General features: G+C 43.3%; 1 protein-coding gene across 2 annotated transcripts in view; it reads right to left on the bottom strand.

The window, feature by feature from the left end:
• Positions 1 to 1,234: 1,234 nt before the first annotated feature.
• Positions 1,235 to 22,401, bottom strand: part of LOC137425527 (fish-egg lectin-like) — a 34,396-nt gene continuing 13,229 nt past the window's right edge. Inside the window, exons 2-5 of one of the 2 annotated variants that reach the window (XM_078776754.1) lie at positions 21,452 to 21,567; positions 15,086 to 15,319; positions 5,500 to 5,824; positions 1,235 to 3,563 (exon numbers count right to left, since the gene is read on the bottom strand). In XM_078776754.1, coding sequence (XP_078632880.1) covers positions 3,434 to 3,563; positions 5,500 to 5,824; positions 15,086 to 15,281 — 651 coding nt within the window. In that variant the 5' untranslated portion in view covers positions 15,282 to 15,319; positions 21,452 to 21,567 and the 3' untranslated portion in view covers positions 1,235 to 3,433. Of the gene's footprint in view, positions 3,564 to 5,499; positions 5,825 to 15,085; positions 15,320 to 17,919; positions 18,114 to 21,451; positions 21,568 to 22,401 lie in introns of those variants that run through there. The other variant, XM_078776753.1, reaches the window with a different exon arrangement.

Raw genomic sequence — 22,401 nt, 5'->3', positions numbered from 1 at the left:
AGGTGTGCGGAATGTGGTCAGATCCTGGCTTTCCTCATCCAGATGCACAGCCTAATACCCAGCCCAGGCATCTAATTTTGAGAATATTGTGGCATCAGCAAATTCTGGGTTAAGCTCGTCTAATGTCGGTATTTTATGTGGACACCTCTTCAGCCAAGAGTTCAGGCGTTTCGGATCGAGACATACTCTTAAGCTCCCATCTTTCTTTACACTATTACAGATGGAAGAGCACCAATCCGTAGGATAGTCCACTTTCCTGATGATACCCTGTTTTTGTTCATGTGTGTCAGTGTCACTTTCGTAACTGTCTTCATCGCCTTCAGTAAAATACCCCGACACTTCATTCACCGAGGTCCCATTATTATTACTTCCCCGAAGCATACCTCTCAACTTGCTTCTGCTGACTCGACGGCCTCTTCCACCCATTGCAGGACGGCGGCTCCACTCGTATCCATCAGCATATCTTGTGCTTCGTTTGGGATTTTCACAACAACGGGCCCAGTGTCCCAGGTGGATGTGATAGTCCACACATTTTGCACTTTTGTCGATGTGTCATGCCATTAACAGACGATGAAGGCCCTTCCATCTTCTGGATGGCCTGCTTTCCGATTACCATTGCTTCGTGCTTACGTCCCTCACTTAAAACCAGGTCCATGTCATACCCGACCTCCTGGTCGAGCAGATGCTTTTGAAAAGCATCATGTGATGTGCTCGCAACAATTAACTCAATAATCCGTTCCGAGAGTTCTGCTTCGGAGAAATTGCACAACCTTCCCTTCCGTCGGCATCGGTTGACGAAATCATCAATGGACTCTCCTTCTTGCTGCCGAAATCTCATCATTTTCAGCCGGTGAATCCGAAAGTTTACATGAATGTCCAACTGATCCTCGAATAATTTATCCGGATCCTTTTTATCCTCCTCACTCAGACTCGATGCATTGATCCGCCGCAGTCCTTCGTCTCCCACAGCAATCTGAATCTTGATGGCCTGTCTGGCTTTAGTATCGATGCCCTCGTCCGACAGCACCAAGTTCATTCGTTGCTTGAACAATTTGAAGGTCTCCGCCAGGTCCGAGCTGGACCAGTCCATTGTCGGGAACTACGCCATGTTGAAAAAACACGGAACGTGCTGCCAAAGCCCAAATTCAGGAAAGAAAACAAGACCAAAAGTCAAACTGCTTGTTGATCTTCAAGATCCCACCACTACCATCATGTAGTAAATTCAGGACTCTCCTTCAATCAAGTTGTTTATTAAAAACGATACCAAACTCTCACAAAACACACCGCCATCATTACGATCAGCAAGCAACCACCAAAGCCACGCCCCCAGACGTCACTACGCAGTACGTAGTACCAATTACAACAGTCGAGACTGGACTCTTTTGTAGTTCTTTTTGTCGGTTTGACGTTCCTATGTATTCAATACACAACCTGGAAATGTTCTATCCTGGGAAGTTTTTTTGTTGATTTGTACTCATATGGGGTCCTAGAACAAATTCAGTTTGGTTGCCCTTACGCTATCCTTGGGAAACTTTCGTAATTTGCATAACTCAAAGATGCGTCCAAAAAATACCTGGGTCGCAGGGGTAAAATTTTGAAAATTGTCATGGAGACTTCAAATTAGGCTCAAATGAAGGGGAATTTTACACGGATTCATATTCGAGCCAACTCTGACATGAATTGATGCAAATTTCTTCCTAATGGGAATACCCTACCCGCAAAGTCAGCACACAAGATGGTGCGCATTCGTAAGAGTGGTGTGTAATGAAAAGTGTGTAATCTGGTGAAAAGTGTGTATCTGGTGTGGAATGAAAAGTGTCAATTCCACGTTCCAATTTTTAATTCAGTCTTTCTCTGCGGCAGTAGAGTTCGAGATGGCTGATTCAGCTGTTGATGATGGGAAGTGCCTCGTCCCAACCTGCAGCAGGTCCGGACCACTACAAACATTCAAGCTACGAGGAGTCAAGAAAATGATTCAGTGTGCAACAGAGCAGGATGACGATGAGACCCGTAATAGAATGCAGGCTATTTTGGATTCTCAAGGTGAGCAAGCATCAGTAGTGCTTCATAAAAACTGTTATTGTTCATACACCTCGAAGGACCATGTCAGAAAGGTTGCTAAGAGAAACAAGGATGACAGCGATGAACCACCAGTGGTCAAAATTAGAAGGTCGCAAGTGAAAAATTTTGCTTTTAAAACGCAATCCTTGTTTTGTGCTGAAGTTTGTAAACCTGTAGATCCCAAACATCCTGGGAGGTGGGACAAGGTAGTACAGTGTGAAAGAAAGGGTGTGGCAAGTGCTCCACCTTCAATGGTGTGCATGATTTAGCTGCAGCTGAGGCACAGTGTCATCTTCGCTGCTATGATGAGTTCAGGAAAATTCCTCTGTATGCTGTCCAGACCTCGAAGATTGATGATGAAGTTATGAAATTGCTTGTTGATGAGATGTATGCGAATCGAAAGCTGTGTACTTGGACATCCATTGAACTAAATGATAAGTATGTGAGTTATGGTGGTCAGTTGATGCGTAAGCAAATGTTTACCAAGCTGGTTACGCATTTGGGTAATGATGCTGTGGTTCTTCGTATAGAGGGTTGTGCATCCATTCTTCGATTCAGAGCTTGTAGGTAAAATCTGTAAGATTGTCAAAGTGGATACTATACAGACCTGGATCTTCACCAAATTCTAATACAATCTGTACACCAAATTTCGTCTGAATCTGTCCACAACTTTTTGACATATCCTGTTCACAAACACAGACAGGGAAGTCATAAACTGGAAGGCAGTAAATTACCTCCATGAAAACATAACCTCCATAACCCTAATATGCAAATTTTTAAAATTTCAGGTCACTTGGCCAAAGATTACTGATTTTATGAAACATTGACCTTTGACCTTTTGATCTAAATATGAAAACATAACCTCCATGCACCTTCGGTGGTGGGGGTAATAAACTGGAAGACAGTAAATTAAATAAAACACCAATCCTTTTTCAAACCGTGGGTCAAACCCAGAAGCAAGCACTGAAGCAGGTAAAGCTCAGGTATATAATAACCAGCCATCTCTTGTTTATATATATATATATATAGATATAAGGAATGGCTACAGCGTGGAAGTATAAATTGAGAAAAACAAGAGAAGGGAGGACGATGGATGAGAGATTGAAGGGTGAGGGAGAGAGAATGGAAAGATTTGGAGGAAATAGGAAAAAGAGGAAGGAAGGGGGTGTACATGGAGTATTTGGGATAGGGTGAGGGACGGAAGGAAGAGCAAACTTCAGAAATGCGGCTACGTTTGCGTACGTAATAAATAGATCACGTAATAGTACATTCTCATTTGAAAAATCACAAACAACGTATTAACTAAAATGGATTTTTTTTCTTTCTTTTCATGGTTGGTTAGCCATCCGGTAACCCAAAGGCATCGTTGTCTTCATTCACAAAACATGAGCTTGCCATCTTGGGTAATGAGCCACAGGTTATCCCCATCGACAGATACATGCTTAAATAGCGTCCCTGCCAACAAATGTTGCCAGCTCATTATGGAGGTCCCAACACCGACGCTGCAACAACACGAAGGGATGAGAAATGAGTGGAATGAGACAAAAAGTGTCGCAATGTGCTTCATGCTTTGGCTTTCAATGTAAGTACTTGTTCTTATATATTTACATCTCTTATCTGGTACTGCACCTCACTTTCTTTTTCTTTCCCTTGTTATTGCAATTACACCAGCTCACACTGTTCCTGATACTATTGAGTGTACCTGGGTAAGCTACATTTGGGCAGTTTTTTTTCTGGTCAGATTTACCATTAGTTACCCCGCGCTTGCGAAGCAAAAAGCATGGTTAAGCGATCGGGTGCGTTCGTACTTGTGGCGTACGTGCATGCATGTCTGCATTTTTAAAATTCATTTTCTCGGCACCTGTTCGTCCGATTGCCACGAAATTTTCACCACATAGGAGCGTCTCCTTCTCTATCATTTTCAATGATGATTTTGACGTCATAGGTCACGTGGTACAGGCACTATCTTGGAAAAAACGAAAAACATTGCACCTCTATCTCCGAAACCACTCCATGGGAAAAATTGAAACATGGTGCGTTGGCAAGTACTCCCCATGGAGAATAAGATATGTTGATGATGATGTTATCGGTACCTTCATTATGATGTCATAATTTGACAAGTACAACGCTTCATCCGATCAGTATGAATTCTTTTTCTCTGCAACTGTTGGTCTGATGAACACGAAATTTTCACTATTTTCGCCTCCACCTCTAGAATTTTAAAATAATTATGATGTCCTAGGTCACGTGATACAGGTGCCATCTTGGAAAAACCGAAAAACGTTGCACCTCTATCTCTGAAACCGCTCCATGGAAAAAAAAGAAGAAACATGGCTCATTGTAAATAACTCCGCATGGGGGAATAATTAACGATGACGTCATTGGTCCCTTCATTATGACGTCATAATTCGACAAGTACAATGCTTAGTCCAATCAGTTTGAAATTTATTGAGTGTAATATACGAAACAATTATATTACAGAACATAAACTATAATAACATCGGCCACATGGTCTGGCAGCCATATTGGATCAATTTTTTTAAACCTTTAAAAAAAGAGAAGAGTTGGCTCGCACCAAGTCGACTGCGCAGGGTAAGCATTCTATGAATACCATCTAGTTATTATGGTACTCACATAAGTAAAAGCTAAAAACAACAACAACAAAAATACGAGTGGCAAAAATTCCAGTCTCTCTAAATCGAATAATTGCAATTTACAAAATATAGCAGGAAAGAGCAATGAGAGATTGCAGACCCTCGCCAGGATGCGTTTTCAGTGGATTTTAAGGCTTTTGTGTTAAAACAAACATGGCGGCCGAACCACGTGACCGATGACGTCATCATTGTTTTTTTTTCTCCACCAATCTATCCCTAGATCACGCTCAAGAAATTTTTATCTTGATCGGATGAAGTTTTGTACTTGTCCAATTATGACGTCACAATGGAGGCACCTATGACATCATCATTAACATATTTTATTCCCCATGGAGAGTTCTTTACAACGAGCCATGTCTCAATTTTCTCTATTCAGCGCTTTCGGAGATATAGAGGTGCTAAGTTTTTCGGTTTTTCTGAGATGGCGCCCGTACCACGTGACGTATGACGTCATAATTATAATTTAAAAATTCTACAGGTGCATTTGCGGTTGCAGATAAAATCATATTTATTCTGTGCAAACAAACAAACATACAGACAAACAAACAGACTCAAATGCAATACCCTTTCCTCAGACGAGGGTAAATATAATCTATTTATTACGTACGGATGTATGGCGGAGTTGTTTCCCCCCCTCCCCACTCTCCTTCGATTTGCAATATAATTTCCCTCTACCTTCTCTCCTCTTACTTTTCCTTCGCTTTCTTCACAACTTCTTACATCATAAATGGATGACTGCGAGTTGAACGATCTAAAGAAATAAATTTGTTTCTCAAAAACGCACCTTTTGAAGAGTTCTCCAGTGGATGTGATGGCGTACACGGTGTCGTCATCGCCGACATCCAGATTAACAAACATACGACCATAGCTGTAGGATACTCCATTAGATGTACAGGTGTTTGTATCGAGGTAGATAATGGTACCGGCTGGAGATATGCCCCAGCAATCGTGCAGGCCACAGGCAACGAGCTGAAGTAAGAGTCCAACAGTTATTCCTACGATGTATGTCGGGTGTGCTTGGTTAAAAGCACCACAGTATACAGAGTTTAGTAAATTAACTATGATCATCGTGTCCTTCTTCTTCACAACGACAAAGTTACTTTGGTACACTGAGGGATGGAGTTGGAGGGAAAGAAAGAGGCAATTATTTTAACATGTTGGAAGCAAGTGCCAAGCCCTAGGGGGTCCACATGCTATGAATACCCCCACTCTTCTCATGGCAACAAACAAAACTAGAAAGCATCTGAAAGTGCAAAGCCCATGCGCGTCCGTTTGCATTCAGTCTTCTTCTTCCATATGCTCAAAATAACAAAAATAGTAAAAAAATAAAATAAATAATTTTGATGATTTTATACAGCCTTGACCTTTGAGCTTTAGATCTAAAGATAAAATCAACTCCTACCTTTTGATTAGTGAACCAATTCTGTGACCCAATATGCAAATTCTTAAAATTTCAGAACACTTGGCCAAAGATTACTGATTTTAAGAAACCTTGACCTTTGACCTTTTGATCTAAAAAGCAACAACAATCGATTCCTACCTTTTGATTAGTGAACCAATTCAGTGACCCGATATGCAAATTCCTGAAGTTTCAGATCAATCAGGTGAAAATAGGTGATTTTAAGCAACCTTAACCTTTGACCTTTTAATCTAAAAAACAATCGGCCTTTTGCTTTTGACTGGTGAACCAATTCTGTGACTCAATATGCAAATTCATAAAATTGCAGGTCAATCAGATGAAAATTGATGATTTCATTTGATGCTGACCTTTGACCTTTTGACCACATTATTAATTTGACTGCTCTATATTCTCATAACAAAGCTTTGTTGAAAATTTGATAACAAAACTCAAATGGTAAATTTAAATTTCAGTTCAATTGGATGAAAATTGATGATTTTATGTGATGCTGACCTTTGATCTTTTGACAAAATTATTAATTTGCCTTCGCTGTATTATCATAACGAGTGAGGTACCCGTGCTCCGCACAGGTGGGAGGCCATAAACAAACAGACAATGCAGAAACGGCGAATGCTAAAGCATGAAACCAATAAATTCCACATTCCTGTAGCACCTTCAGTCGCGCATCAGACATGGACAGCAAGTTCGTGAAGGACTTCCATGAAAAACGTACCCGTTCGCAAACAAACGGGTACGTTCATGTATAGAAACATCGATCGTGGGACCGTGGCGAATCTACATATGGTGATCCGCGAATTTAACGTTTAGAAAGTAGAAACCGTCAAGGCATTTCGTCTTTCACTTGAACTCGATATCTTTTTTTGTTCATTCCAAACAGCATAACTCCAATCACAAATTAAATAGCATTAATAGAAAAAAATAAACTTTTAACAACATTTGTGACATAAACAAATATTTAAATCCTGATGTGAAGTTCTGTACGGTTGGGTGAATACAATTACGAATTCAAAATCGTAATTGTATTCACTCAATTCCAATCATCAATTGATACTTTAACAAAATACTGTTTTAAATGACGGTTGTATTGGGATATTATCAAACCCGCTCATTGCCGTAATCTTTCCACTTCCGCATTCGCGGCAGGTTCATAATTCTCATCAAAATCTATACAGTATTTGTAGAATTTCAATAAAAGCCACATCACTGTTCATATCGGTAAATATTGTTACGGATTCGGGGGTCGGCGCTCCCCTTATCAAGGGGGGGGGGGGGTTAATCCCCTTGTCCTTTTAAGCTGGCCGTCCCGAGTCCTGGACGTTATAACGCTCCTCCAGGTCGGTCTTAGGTAGGGTGATTGGTCAATTTAGTCCCAAATACCTAATTACCAACACCGACCGCGAGCAGGGAAATAACTCCCGCTCGAACCATGGATAAGATGGTAAATGCCGAGTGGTTAGCAATCCGTGATCCGAGCTATTAACAAGACTAAACCCGATTCTGAGCAGTTGCGATCGTGCCACAGGTACCCAATGGAGAGAAAGGACGGAGGCGATCGGATTAGGGAAAAACCAAGGAAGAACAAGGTAATTTATTTACAAACCAAAAAGAAGAGGAAAGGAAACCATGTACAATAAGAAGAAGAAGCAGAAGGACACAGGGCAGGCTTAACTATACAGTCTTAACTTAACGACCCCAGGACAAACAGACACACTCACACGGGATTGTAGTGGGTAGGGTGGAAGGTCCAGGTAGATGATCCAGGCTCCGGTCGACCTCGTCCAGGCCCCGGTTCCGTGGCGAAAACCCAGCAGGCAGCTTTGCGTATCGTTGGCATATGACCGGACCTTACATATGGCGGGGGGGGGGGGGGGGGGGTGGGAAGGCTGCTGCATACGTAATAAACGTATATTGTGCCAAACGCTCTCTCTTGCTCAATGTTCGTATGCTCCGTATCCAAAGCAATCCCTCACAACAAACGCGCCTTTAACCAGTCCTTCACAATCAGCTGCCTCCGTGCAGTTCATAAAAGGGGCTCTGCCCAGTTTCGTCTCTCTCACCGGACCTTGGAACTCCCAACTCTCAACTTCCAACTGTCTCCTTCCAACTCTCTCTTCCAAATCTCTCTTCCAACTCTCTCTTCCAACTCTCTCTGGTGAAAAGGCTCACACTCACGCTTATATAATGCGCTCACAGATCACTCCGCGCCTCGCCAGGCCACGCCCGTCGGTCAGACCACCTCAGCCCTGGTTGGCTGGTGGGGCTTACCGTACACGCCCTTGATGGTGAGTTGACGTGGCCACACCTTGTTCTCGTGTCCCGCCTCCTTTTTCCTCGGCCTGAGACTGCATGGTCAATGGCGTTTGTTTGAGCAAACGCTCAATGCAGTGAACGCTGCTGGGAAGGCAGAGGCGCGTAATGGCTTCGCTTGGAGAGGGCGGCTGCAAAATGAAAGGAAGGGCCAACTCTTATTTGATTGACGCAACGCAGATTCGACTATTGGGAACACAGCCTTAACTAAACACATAAGGAAATAACTGAGATTTCTAAGGTGACCTACATGTTGCTGTGGCCTATCGATGGGTGTGACCTTTAACCTTTAATATCAAGAATTATTTACAAGTATTTACACAAGTGATCATTTATTTACAAAAGTGTGGGTTCTCAAAACCGCAACACTGCACCCTCCTTTCCTCCAGGGCCGTCCCGGGCCGAAACAAAAAGGACTATCTTTTAAATTAATGTGACACTTAGGTGTGGGTACCCTCTCTACTTTTAACCTCACCCTGAGTGCGACAGTTTTAACACTAAATATGTCCCACCTGCTGTGTTGGTCCTACCTAACTCACTCACGCCCACAATTAACCGAATTATGGAATGGTCTTCAAACTACACATAAAGCCGGTGGGGAGCATTATTTACAAGACACTAATTTGATTATTTACAAATCTCGAACCCAGGACCTGTCTTTTGTGGGACGAAAAAGATGTTTTGAGAAGAGGAAAGGCTATTGCCATGCACTGCACCGATACACCATACCATATGCACCCATAAAATAAAATGCACCAAAAGCACCAAAATGCACAAAAAGCACCAAAAATGAAAAGGCATGAAAAGCACCAGCACCAAAACATTTCAAAATAATAAATGGTGTCTTCTTCTTGCTTGTCTGCTGGGCCGATGTTTCTGATTGTCGATGGATCTTCTCGCTCTTGATGTTATTTATTTAATAAAAGGGCACACACCGCGTTCGCTTTTTATTATTTCTGGCCAGCAGGGCCAACTCAGGTGGTCCACTACTGGGCATGGATGCCACTCAAAAGCACAGTGGTCCGCAAGCCAGATACCGCTGGCCACAGGGGCCGGTCCCAGCAGACGTGCCAGGCCACAGAACGTGTAGTCCATATATGGTGCCAGGCCACAGACGTGTGGTCCATATGTGGTGCCAGGCCACAGACGTGTGGTCCATATGGTGCATCAGTGCAGACAGGAGGCAGCAGAGGTGCGGGCGCACAACTCGCGGCACCTGCACATTCCCCTCGGGCACAAAAGAACAAGTGCATGAGTGGGGGAAGGAGGACAAGCAAATCAGCGGGGCAGGGGCGCAAGGGTACACATCAATACAAGGTAATGCAAGGCGAGGGGTGCAGGAGAGCGAGTGCTCAATGTTCGTATGCTCCGTATCCAAAGCAATCCCTCACAACAGGTGCACCTTTAACCAGTCCTTCACAATCAGCCGCCTCCGTGCAGTTCGTAAAAGGGGCTCTGCCCAGTTTCGTCTCTCTCACCGGACCTCGGAACTCCCAACTCTCAACTTCCAACTCTCTCCTTCCAACTCTCTCTGGTGAAAAGGCTCGCGCTCGCGCTTATATAATGCGCTCACAGATCACTCCGCGCCTCGCCAGGGCCACGCCCGTCGGTCAGACCACCTCAGCCCTGGTTGGCTGGTGGGGCTTACCGGACACGCCCTTGATGGTGAGTTGACGTGGCCACACCTTGTTCTCGTGTCCCGCCCCCTTTTTCCTCGGCCTGAAATTGCATGGTCATTGGCGTTTGTTTGAGCAAACACTCAATGCAGCAAATGCTGCTGGCAAGGCAGAGGTGGGTAATGGCGTCGCTTGGAGAGGGCGGCTGCAAAATGAACGGAAGAGCCTACTCTTATTTGATTGACGCAATGCAGATTCGACTATTGGGAACACAGCCTTAACTAAACACATAATAAGGAAATAACTGAGATTTCTAAGGTGACCTACGTGTTGCTGTGGCCTATCGATGGGTGCGACCTTTAACCTTTAATATCAAGAATTATTTACAAGTATTTACACAAGTGATCATTTATTTACAAAAGTGTGGGTTTTCAAAACCGCAACAATATTATTCCATCGTGTTTGGAAAAACTGGAAAATTGGAAAATTGGAAAAACAATATAGCCTATTTTACTCCAGGGGGTCCCAGGATTACCCACCCAAAATATCGTTGTGATCGGTTCAGCCGATTTTGCGGTACCTGGGAACAGACGGACAGACAGACATTTGGTGAATTCTAGAAAGATAAAGCTTTGGTGAAAATTTCGTGACAATACCTCAAATGGTAACAAAGTTATGGCTCGGACAGACACACACACACACACACACACACACACACACACACACACACACACACACACACACACACACACACACACACACGTGCTTACAATACCCCGTGTAGGGGACCGGCTAACTAACGGTTACCCACTTCCCAAAGTCTACACCCAACCCCTATATTCGTTTTCTCCCAATGACGTCTATACTATCCTATCCTTCAAAAGTTTGGTCACAATCGATTAAATGGTTTAAACTAGAATGGCACTCAGTAGAGAGCAAACCTCCGCCTGGTTGGCCATATCACTCAATGGTGAAGAATCAATTTAAAAATTCTATTCGCTGGATCCGGATCCGGATATTCACAAAATGTAATCTATTCTTCCTTGTCACACACATAACCTGTCCAACAAGTTTCGTCCAAATCCATCCATAACTTTTTGAGATATCCTGCTATGTATCGTTTTGGCCCCATCTCCCAATGGTGAAGAATCACTTAAAATTTTAAATAATACTCATATCCGAATCCATATTCAGATCTTCACCAAAATTGAATCGATCCTTCCTTGTCACACACCCAACCTCTCCACCACGTTTCGTCCAAATCCGTCCCCAACTTTTTGAGATATCCTGCTATGTATCGTTTTGGCCCTATCTCCCAAATTCTTCTTCAATGGAATTGAATAAAAAGAATTTATTCTTCAATGGTGAAGAATCACTTAAAAAAATTATAGTAGCCGGATCCGAATCCGGATCTTCACCAACATCGAATCATTTCGTCGGTGTCACATACGCTACATCTTTGCCAAATTTCGGCCGCATTCATCCACAACTTTTTTGAGATATCTTGTTCACAGACAGGCAGGGGTGAAAACATAACCTCCATCCACATTTGTGGTGGAGGTGAATATCTATAATTAGATCATGACCTTAACAATTATGTCAAGGTCAAATTTTTTATCTCAACCCCACATACTTTTGACTCCCATTTTATTGATGTAAAGTTTCATTCTGAAAGTCCCAGCATTATCTGAGATACAGGTCGGGTTTGGCAGAAAAACAAAATGGAGAAAACCTAAATGGTGGTTTAGTACTCGTAGGGGTGTAAGACCCGAGGTGCAAGACCTTTAACCCGGAGGGGTAGGATGTAATTTAAGTATAAATGTGCCTTTCTCTAGGAGTCTAGGCGATCTAGGGAGAAGCATGGTACCTTCTTTTTGTTTTGCTGACATGAGCAAAGGTACCAACACAAATTGGTGTTAGAGATTCATCAGTTTATTTTAGCATTCGCACACGGCCGTGCATCCTTTCTAAACACAGGTGCAAATTCACCTCTCTGTTTCTCCAGCTTACAGGTGTCGGATTCGTGTGCGAAGTTGATACAATGCATCAGGTACTGCACGGCTGGCAAGATAGCCGAGGGGTATGCCCTGAACAAATTACAAATTCCTGCTCTTAACCTGCAAGGGGCACTGCATCAACGGCACAACTCCGCTACCAGAAAATGATGCTACCTGCAGCCACGTGCTGCACAAGAAAGAAGAAGAGGAAGGTACTGCACATGTGCACTGAGGCATAGCCATTTACTACCAGGGTAATCCCATAAAGTTGTCAAACTCCTCTTATACGAGTCAGGGTAATCCCATAAAGTTGTCAAACTCCTCTTATACGAGTCAGGGTAATCCCATAAAGTTCTCAAACTCCTCTTATACGAGTCAGGGTAATCCCATAAAGTTCTCAAACTCCTCTTATACGAGTCAGGGTAATCCCATAAAGTTCTCAAACTCCTCTTATATGAGTCAGGGTAATCCCATAAAGTTCTCAAACTCCTCTTATACGAGTCAGGGTAATCCCATAAAGTTCTCAAACTCCTCTTATACGAGTCAGGGTAATCCCATAAAGTTCTCAAACTCCTCTTATACGAGTCAGTCAGGGTAATCCCATAAAGTTCTCAAACTCCTCTTATACGAGTCAGGGTAATCCCATAAAGTTCTCAAACTCCTCTTATACGAGTCAGGGTAATCCCATAAAGTTCTCAAACTCCTCTCATACGAGTCAGGGTAATCCCATAAAGTTCTCAAACTCATCTTATATGAGTCAGGGTAATCCCATAAAGTTCTCAAACTCATCTTATACGAGTCAGGGTAATCCCATAAAGTTCTCAAACTCCTCTTATACGAGTCAGGGTAATCCCATAAAGTTCTCAAACTCATCTTATATGAGTCAGGGTAATCCCATAAAGTTCTCAAACTCATCTTATATGAGTCAGGGTGATCCCATAAAGTTCTCAAACCCCTCTTATACGAGTCAGGGTGATCCCATAAAGTTCTCAAACTCATCTTATATGAGTCAGGGTAATCCCATAAAGTTCTCAAACCCCTCTTATACGAGTACACAAGAGACACCGTACCGTTCATAAACTTTATTCATGTCATAAAGTCGACACACAATCTCCATCCTCTTCAATGTACTTCGCCCAACGGTCAACCAACTCCATATGATCCCAGCAAAGAAGCCTTCCCCCTCTCGATTGCCCTTAACGCAGTGGACGGGCCTCTTCAGGAGATGTAAAACGGCTCCACCAAAAGTGTTTATTGCAATTTTCTAATGAATAATTGCAAACATTTCTTCCAAAATGACTAAGAATTTGGCAAGAGTTTGGAAGGATGATTATAAGTAAAAGTCTTAGTACTTAAAAAAAAAAAAAAAGAGAATAATCTCCAAAACACATCAAGTGTGAGAACTTTGCCAACATCAATATTTGCCAACAGATCAATAAATTAGAGAGTACATGGAACACTTTACTCCATGCTGTCTTGAGAAAAGGACATGTGAAGTCTTGCCTTGTCTTTCCGAGCACGATCTATATTTTCCACCAGCCATGATTTTGTCTGAATCTCGATATTCCCTAACACCGAGAGAGCGAGCAGCACTGAGATGACGATTGGTTGAGATGACGTAAACTTTTGTTGAGGAACTGGAGGTTTGTGGAAGCCGCAAGAATGCGATTTGTGTTCTACAATGTTCAAGTATATGTATAGTTAAATTGAAATAAAATAAAGGTTTTAAAGGCTATAGAAATATATTTTTTATTGGAAGTCCATTTCATTTTATTTTATTTTGTATACTAAGATGAGGCTCGTGTAAGAGCTAACACATATAACATAATAAAGGGAGCGGGAGACAAGACGTGGAAAGGGCAACACAACGACAGTAGAGAACAGGGACATCAGGAGATCTGTGGAGGGGAGAGGCTGGGACGGGGTACACGGAATAAACAAGATGGAAACTACAAGGACTTTCAGGAAAGAAAAGGGAATTTCAAGGAGGTGGATTTGGGGGAAGATCAGAGATGGTGGTGAACAGCTATTTTAAAGACCTGGAGGGAGGAGAGGGATTGAAGAGAGTGAGGGAGTTTGTTCCAGAGGCGGGAGAAAAGAGGAATGAAGGAGTGAAGGTGAGCAGAGAGTCTTGATTTTAGCAATTTCACCAGAACAGGGTTGCTGACAGACCTCGTGTGTTTTTTATTAATATTTTTTGGGGTACAGAGCACAGACAGAGCAGGGGGTGCAAGGCCGGAGAGGAGTCGGTAGAAGACAGAAAGACCACCATCCTGCCTGCGGTGAGTGAGTGAAAGGCCCTCAGAATCAGCTTCATCGCAGGAGATTCCAATGATTCTAAAACCCTTGCTTTCCACAGCGTGAAGCGGAGCTATGTGTGAGGCAGGAGCACCAGCCCAGAGGGGAGAGCAGTACTCCATCAATCTGCGGATGAAAGCCTTGTATGTGGTGAGGAGCTCAGGTGTGACAAGGAAGAACTTCGAACGACGGAGTATGCGCAGTCGGCGACTCGCTTTGGAGGCCAGCTTGGAAATGTGGTTTTCCCAGGAAAGACCATGGCTGATAGTGAGACCCAAAAGCTTGAGTAACAAAACTTCTTTGAGAGGATTGTTACCGCCGTTGATCCGTCTTTTTGGAATGATTTTTTTCAATGATTAAAATGATTTTTGTTTGGAATGTTTTTTCAATTTACTTTCACTACTAGACAGGCAGACAGATTTAAAAGTTTGCCTTACTCCTGAGTGTGCATGCGCAATCGGGGCTAGACTTTATTTTAAGTACTTCCTTGTTCAATTTAAATTAAGTAGTTCCTCGATCATAGTCATTCCTGCAGACAGACAAAGTGAACCAATTGCATCACCCCACTTTTTACTCCATGCACGGGGAAATAATACAGTAAACAGGTACATTTGCGATAACGGAGAATACATTCAAAGTTTACAACAAGTGGGGTGACGAGACGAGATTGTGTACATTTAATGCATCCATAAATAATGGGTCTTGAAGATCAAAGTTGATAAAGTGTCATACCGGGAAATGCTGTGACCCACGTGCCACCGAGGTATCTCATTATTGTCCCGTCCAGACGCAACGCAAAGATCACAGAGCCATTCACGCTTACGTACTTGATTGTGCCCTCTACAGGCAGCCACCTGAAGTTGCACCAACGGTGGACGGAGTTATCCGTTTTGATGGTTAAAATCTGTCCGCCATCTGCATCTACCATGCTGAAGTCACTGCCCACCTCTGCGCTGCATGTAAGTGCTTGGGAGGGGATGGATTCGAAATATGTTAAAAAAAAAAAACATTTTATTTTATTGATATTTACATTTCATAATGTAATGGTAGACAAAAATATAGTGTGCAGAGCTAGTTGTAAATAGAACACTCCACCCAAATGTCACTTATTATACGCCTTCCTCCCAAATTTCGCCCCGTGTCTCACTGGGCATGATCTGCTGCTTCTCCAAACAGAATTATCATACGAACTTTAAAACAAGAAATATGTCGTGCATAGCATGATACTTGCGAAATCCATAAAATAAGTTGTTGGCCTCTGATGACTTCAAAAATAATTGGTGGTTGAATTCAGTGACCATATATGCAAATCCTCTTAAATTTTCAAGTCAATCGGATGAAAATTGAGGATTTTAGAAATTTGGCCTATGTTGACCTTTTGGCCTATGTTGACCTCAAAAATAGTTGGGGGTTGAATTCAGTGACCAGATATGCAAATCCTCTTAAATTGTCAAGTCAATCGGATGAAAATTGAGGATTTTAGAAATTTGGCCTATGTTGACCTTTTGGCCTATGTTGACCTCAAAAATAGTTGGGGGTTGAATTCAGTGACCAGATATGCAAATCCTCTTAAATTGTCAAGTCAATCGGATGAAAATTGAGGATTTTAGAAATTGGACAAAGTTGGTGACCTTTGGCCTATGTTGACCTATTGACCTTTTGACCCCCCCAAAAATAGGCTTCTTGCTTATGACCAACTCTACCATTTGGTGAGGGTTCGTGAAGATCGGTTGAAAATTGTGACCTGTAGGCGACTGACATACAGACCGACATACAGACAGACATTCAGACAGATAGACAGACAGAATAACGCACAAGAACAACCAATATACTGTACTTGAAAAATCTTCGATTTCCACAAGTAATAACGGTATTTAAAAAAAAATTGACCATGACTCTTTCTTTAACCACCACAATTATTCCCATTTTTTTGCACTTTTTTTGCTCAAGTCTTTCACGAATCGGCTGTCCAGGTCCGGCTGTAGTTGATGACGGGAATTTTGGAATTTTTCATGGTGCAAGCGCCACTCAAATACCCTTCGCGAATGATACCATGGAATATTTGAGGTCCGCTCACTAATGCCAGCAGAGGGGACGTCCGGCTTCACGTCCATCCGAGAGTCGGTGCACTTCGGGAAGCGAAGCATAAAACCGTTATGGTCTGATCGGAACCAAAGTTGATGGGAGACATCTGGGCAGAGTCAGAGTCAGCAAAAACTTTTAGAGGAGATTCAAAACTTTCGATTTGCCGTTTTACGCGAAACAAACACCATGCATACTACACTAAAGTATCTCAAATATTGGTGTAACAAAAACACAGAGGACTACGCATATAGAACCAGAACGGCACTCAGTAGAGGGCAAACCTCCGCCTGGTTGGCCGTATCACTCAATGGTGAAGAATCACTTAAAAAATTATACTAGCCGGAACCGGATCCAGATCTTCAACAAAATTAAATCGATTCTTCCTTGTCAAACACACAACCTGTCCAACAAGTTTCGTCTAAATCCATCCATAACTTTTTGAGCTATCCTGCTATATATCGTTTTTGGCCCTATCTCCCAACGGTGAATAATTATTTTAAAAAATTAAATAATTCTCATATACAACAACAGGCATTTTAAGGCCATTTTCCCTGCTAGAGCAGGGGTTAGCCTAAATAGGAGGTGGATTTGGACTTGTTTAAAGTTAAGAGAAGGGCTGCACCTTGAATAAATCTTGAAAAAGGTTGCACCTTGAAAAAATAATTCTCATATCCGAATCCATATTCAGATCTTCACCAAAATCGAATCTATTTGTCATTGTCAGACACCCAACCGGTCCACCAAGTTTCGTCCAAATCCGTCCACAACTTTTTGAGATATCCTGCGATGTATCGTTTTTGGCCCCATCTCCCAATGGTGAAGAATCACTTGAAAAATTCTAGTAGCCGGATCCGAATCCGGATCTTCACCAAAATCGAAATGAATCGTCCTTGTCAGACACCAAACCGGTCCACCAAGTTTCGTCCAAATTCGTCCACAACTTTTTGAGATATCCTGCTATGTATCGTTTTTGGCCCGATCTCCCAATGGTGAAGAATCACTTTAAAAATTCTAGTAGCCGGATCCGAATCCGGATCTTCACCAAAATCCAATCATTTCGTCCTTGTCACATACACTTCATCTCTGCCAAATTTCGTCCAAATCCGTCCGCAACTTTTTGAGATATCCTGCTATGTATCGTTTTTGGCCCGATCTCCCAATGGTGAAGAATCACTTAAAAACTTCTAGTAGCCGGATCCGAATCCGGATCTTCACCAAAATCCAATCATTTCGTCCTTGTCACATACACTTCATCTCTGCCAAATTTCGTCCAAATCCGTCCATAACTTTTTGAGATATGTTGTTCACAAACAAACAAACAAATGAACAGACAGACAAACAGACATGGGAGAAAACATAACCTCCATCCACCTTTTAGTGGCGGAGGTAACAAACGGTAGTAAATAGGTGCTGCAAATGATTGACAAAACAACTTTTAAAAAATAATTAGCGATCAAGGCCATTTCAAGGAAAACACTTACCATTTACGGGCGGGATGGTAACGACACAATGGATAAGGAGTGAAAGCAGAACTTTGTCCATCGTGATAAAGATCGAGTTCCCCATCTTATTTATACTTTCCTTTATTATCCAGGAGTTTCTGCAGGTCGGGTAGGAAAGTGATGATGAAAATGCCTGAATAAATACGTAAGAACGCAGATCACACGATCCAATTCGAAACGACTAAACGCTCATTTGGCGCCGAAGAATTGTGCCCATCAAACCGCAAACTGTGCATTTTATGGAAGCACAGGGAAGAATTCATTTCACCTGCGTTTGCAATGTGAACCTGAAACTATCGAAACACAAGGTATAAGCAAACACACCGACCTGGCTGGGTTCAAATATCCCACTCGTGTTATTTGGTCAATAAAACAGTATCATTAGAGATCTTTCATACACATACATACATACACACGCACATGAGGATGTTTGTTAACAGATGGAATTCCACCCTCACACGTTTTCCCATTCACTGTGCTAGTCATTCTAAAGCACTTTAAACTGCTCGTGAAACAAAATCCGCTTTTTCAACCTGTCAGACACGTTTGTACATAAACAAGCGTTACGCCTAGGTCCCCCGTCGGTGAAGTGATGTGAGTTGACAAAGTGGAAGACGCAAGGCGGCCATCTTGGATTTTGACGTGGCGACCCAATTTTCAATAGCGTTCTCCCTTATGCGTAGATACACCCACACACCAGATTAGAAGTTAGTAGTTCGTTTATTTTTCAAGATATTTCACTCACAAGGTTCAGACATATATATGGTGGCGGCCATCTTGGATTTTGACGTGGGTTGCACCCACACACCAAATTAGAATTCGGTCCTTCGCTTACGCACGCCCGCACGCACGCACGGAGGGGAAAACCATAGTCCCCCTTTTCGCTCCGCGGTGCGACGTGGGACAATAAACAACCTGACCATAGAACATGAGAGCATGGTGTACCACCAACATGAAGCCCTGGAGGGATGAATCCAATCGAACTGTCTCTGGAAGGTAGTTCCACATGTGGAAGGTAATTAATCCTTAGATGCAGGCATCAAAAATCCTACATATACGCAGCCATTGGGCCTTGGAGACCCAACGGATGTATTCGTGTAATGTTTAAAAAAAACATTTTAATATATTTTTTCCCTTTCTTATCCTTTTCAATCCAAGTCGATGCTCATGGATGTGTATTTGCTCAGAAAATGTGAATCATTGATCCTATTAATTGGAAGAATCCCATACAAGTAATGAATCTTTTTTTTTTGGTTCCTGGTTTTTCAACTTTTTTTTCTCTAAAAAGTTGACGCTCAGAGGAGTATCTGCTCAAAAAATATGATTCACTAATCCTTTTATTTAGAATGTATATGTCCACAACTGTCAAAAATCCAACACCGATGGAGCCATTGGGCCTCAGAGGCCCCACAAATGTATGTGTAAAGTTTTTAAATTTTCATATTTTTGTCACTGAATTATTTGTAACCAAGTTATAGGAGCATATAATGAGGCTCATATCAAGAAAATAATGATATAACATAGTAGTACAACAACATTTATGCAGGGCCTCGAAGGCCCCAGGCCTGCATTCGTGTCGGATTTTCAGGTTATAAGTGAAGAATGAAGATTTTCCCACGAGCCTGAATGAATTTTTTTATTACTTATGTCATTGAATTTTGTGTAACAACATGAAAGTCGGTGAAAATGAGGCTCATTCAAAAAAAAAAATTGTACAGCATAGTTTTTGCAACAAAACAAACCTTGTGGGCCTCGGAGGCCCAATCACTGCCTCTAAGGCTTAAAACAAAGGAGTGGAGGTATTTTGTGAGTTGTGTTACGAATTCCGGGTTTAAGGGGGTTACAATTCAGGTCATTTCTTATTAATGTATATTCTATTACAGGTTGTTGTGATTAAAGGGTCAGGAGCCCTTCTGGGAAAAACGAGACCGGAAACGGGATCGTGAAGAAGAGGAGGAGGAGGAAAAAGGGCGGCGATCTTAAGCTTCGAGAGCTCCGACACGAGCGGAGGCGATCGTTACCTACTTTGGAATGGAGTTGGAAAAGCCCGTCTGGCGAGAGGAGTTACCTGCGCGGGGTGATTGATTGCCGGTTACGTGTCAAGGTGCCATGTGGTCCTGGAAGGAAACAAGCGCCCGGCGCTGTTCGCCTCGACGCCTACGAGGGCGTGTACGGGTCGCACCTTGGGCCTGGCGCGCGAAAGAGATTGGAAGGAGACGGTTGAGAGTTGAGACTGCAGCTCGAGACCGAGCCGCCGAACGTGAAGGACAAGGGAACCGTGCCTGTGCCTCTGTGAACCGAAATCCGCGCATCAGGAGAGCGCCAGATTACTGCGGAACCTGCGAAGTCGGGTATCCTCGCTGAGGTTGTCGAGTATCCTCACTCCCAGCCCCAGATTGGAATCGGACATAGATTCCCCGATCGCTGGATCGACTCGACGTCACCTGGGAGGCGTGCAGAGACATTGGGGGCAAGGGCCGTGAGTGTTGCCAACACTGTTGTGGGTTAAGGTGGTGCCACCTATACTATAGATAAGGATTGTATGGAAGTGCTGTAAACGCATTGTGATTCCTGTGCGGGATTTGGGAATATATTGGGGTTTGTTCGTAACCCTTGGTGTGGACTCGTTATTGATTGACTTATTTTCACCCAAGGACCATACATCTTTCTGCCGGGGCTCCCCTCGAGGTTGACCCCGTAACAGTTGAACCAGGAAGGACAACAGACTTTGTCCTTCAGCCTCAATGCCGGATATACCAATAATGTTGAGAACTTTAGATTCCATAGAATCCAAGAGAGACAGATGTGTTGCTGGGATGCCAGCCCATAGGGGAGAGCAGTACTCCATTTACTGGACAAAGGCCTTGGTAGGAGGTGAGTAGTTCAAATTTTTTTTTTGAGGAATGACTTGGGAGGATAGAGGATGTCCATTTTAGAACTGGCTTTGGAGGCTGGATTTTCTATATTGTCGGTCCAGAAGAGGTTGTGACTGATAGTGAGGCCTATCTTCCATTGGGCTGTTCATTAAAATACATTAACACTCGTAGAAGGGTCCCCAACAACCGAGGAATGGCGCATGACTTTGTGATGCAACACTGTCTGTGAAACATCAATTTAATGGTTTATAGCCGGGTCGAGAAGCGAAGCCAAGCTAGACAGCTCAAAGGTAAGTGTATTTGGCTTGAGAGCTCAAAGGTAATAACATCTGGTATTGAGTTACAGAATGAGTAGATATTGATAAAGCAAATATACTGTAATGAGGATACACCACTTGCTGCATTAAACAAAAAATAAGAGTATAAGAAAACTTGAGATCTACACATGAGGTAAATGCATTTAAAGAATGCACTTGTAAGAATAAATATTTAATCAAATTATTTATTAGGTATTAGAAAGCCCCACTAGTTATTGCAATTACGTTGTAGGGCAGGACTGAGGTCTGATGTTTTGACTGCAGAGTGGTAATCCTCAGCCAGGATAATGCAGGAGAGGGATGGAAGAGGATACTTACTGGCTGGCTGATGGTGTTGGGTGGGTGGTGGTGGTGGTGGTGGTGGGGTGCCACATCCCCACGCTGGACTACGAGATCCATGTCTTCATAGTCATTGCCTCACAATATGCGTGGTGCTGCAACACACGTGGTTGGTTGTTAGTGCGTGGTGGATGTCGTTTGCGCGTGGATCTTTGTGGTAGTGTAAGAGGGGACGGCAGTGTTCGCGTGTGGTTACCATGCATCTCAGACACAGCACTTTGCAACTAACATTGTTTATGTCCACCTGACCCACATTTGAGGTATGAATTGCTTACTGGTACGCTTGGCATGGTACCTATTGCATTGGAACACATAGTAACTGGAGGTATCTTCATCCCACTCTGTGATCATCAATGTAAGGTTAATCTGTGGGAGCTGTGCTCGCACGATAAAATCGGACAAAATGGACGACGCCAGGAATTAGGTTTCTCTGAGCTATTTATTCCCAGCTCACTCAAACGAACTCCAAAGCACTGAATCAGCCCATCGAACGGGCGGCAATATATATCAGAAACTCAACACAAAAAAGCCACGCCTCTCAGGCGGGGCGTGGTATGCAAATAGATAAGCCATGCCTCTCAACGGGGCGTGGTATGCAAGGCAAGCGTTCGCCCGGTAAAGGCAAGTCTCAACACGCCCGGGCGAGTCCGGACACGTGACCGCTCGCCGGTTGCGTCATCGGCCGGTGCAGGGTAATTGTGTCATGCCACCGGTAACCGCTACACGCGCCCCCCCAGAATTAACATGCACCGGGAGAATCCGTTTGAGGGGGGTCTTGATGACCCGGCCGAAACGAACCCTGACGATTCGTGTGGGGGTGGTAGGTGGCGGGGCGGTGGATGGTCGGGCGGGGGGCCTGGTTGACGGGGGACGGCCCCGACGTGGAGGATGGGCCAACCGTGGAGGTTGGTCGAGGTCCAAATGGGCCG

This window comes from Myxine glutinosa, chromosome 4 (genome assembly GCF_964187855.1).
Source record: "Myxine glutinosa chromosome 4, kmMyxGlut1.1, whole genome shotgun sequence".
NCBI lineage: Eukaryota > Metazoa > Chordata > Myxini > Myxiniformes > Myxinidae > Myxine > Myxine glutinosa.
The sequence above is the reverse complement of the archived record's forward strand: the minus strand, read 5'-3'. Positions and strand labels throughout refer to the sequence as shown.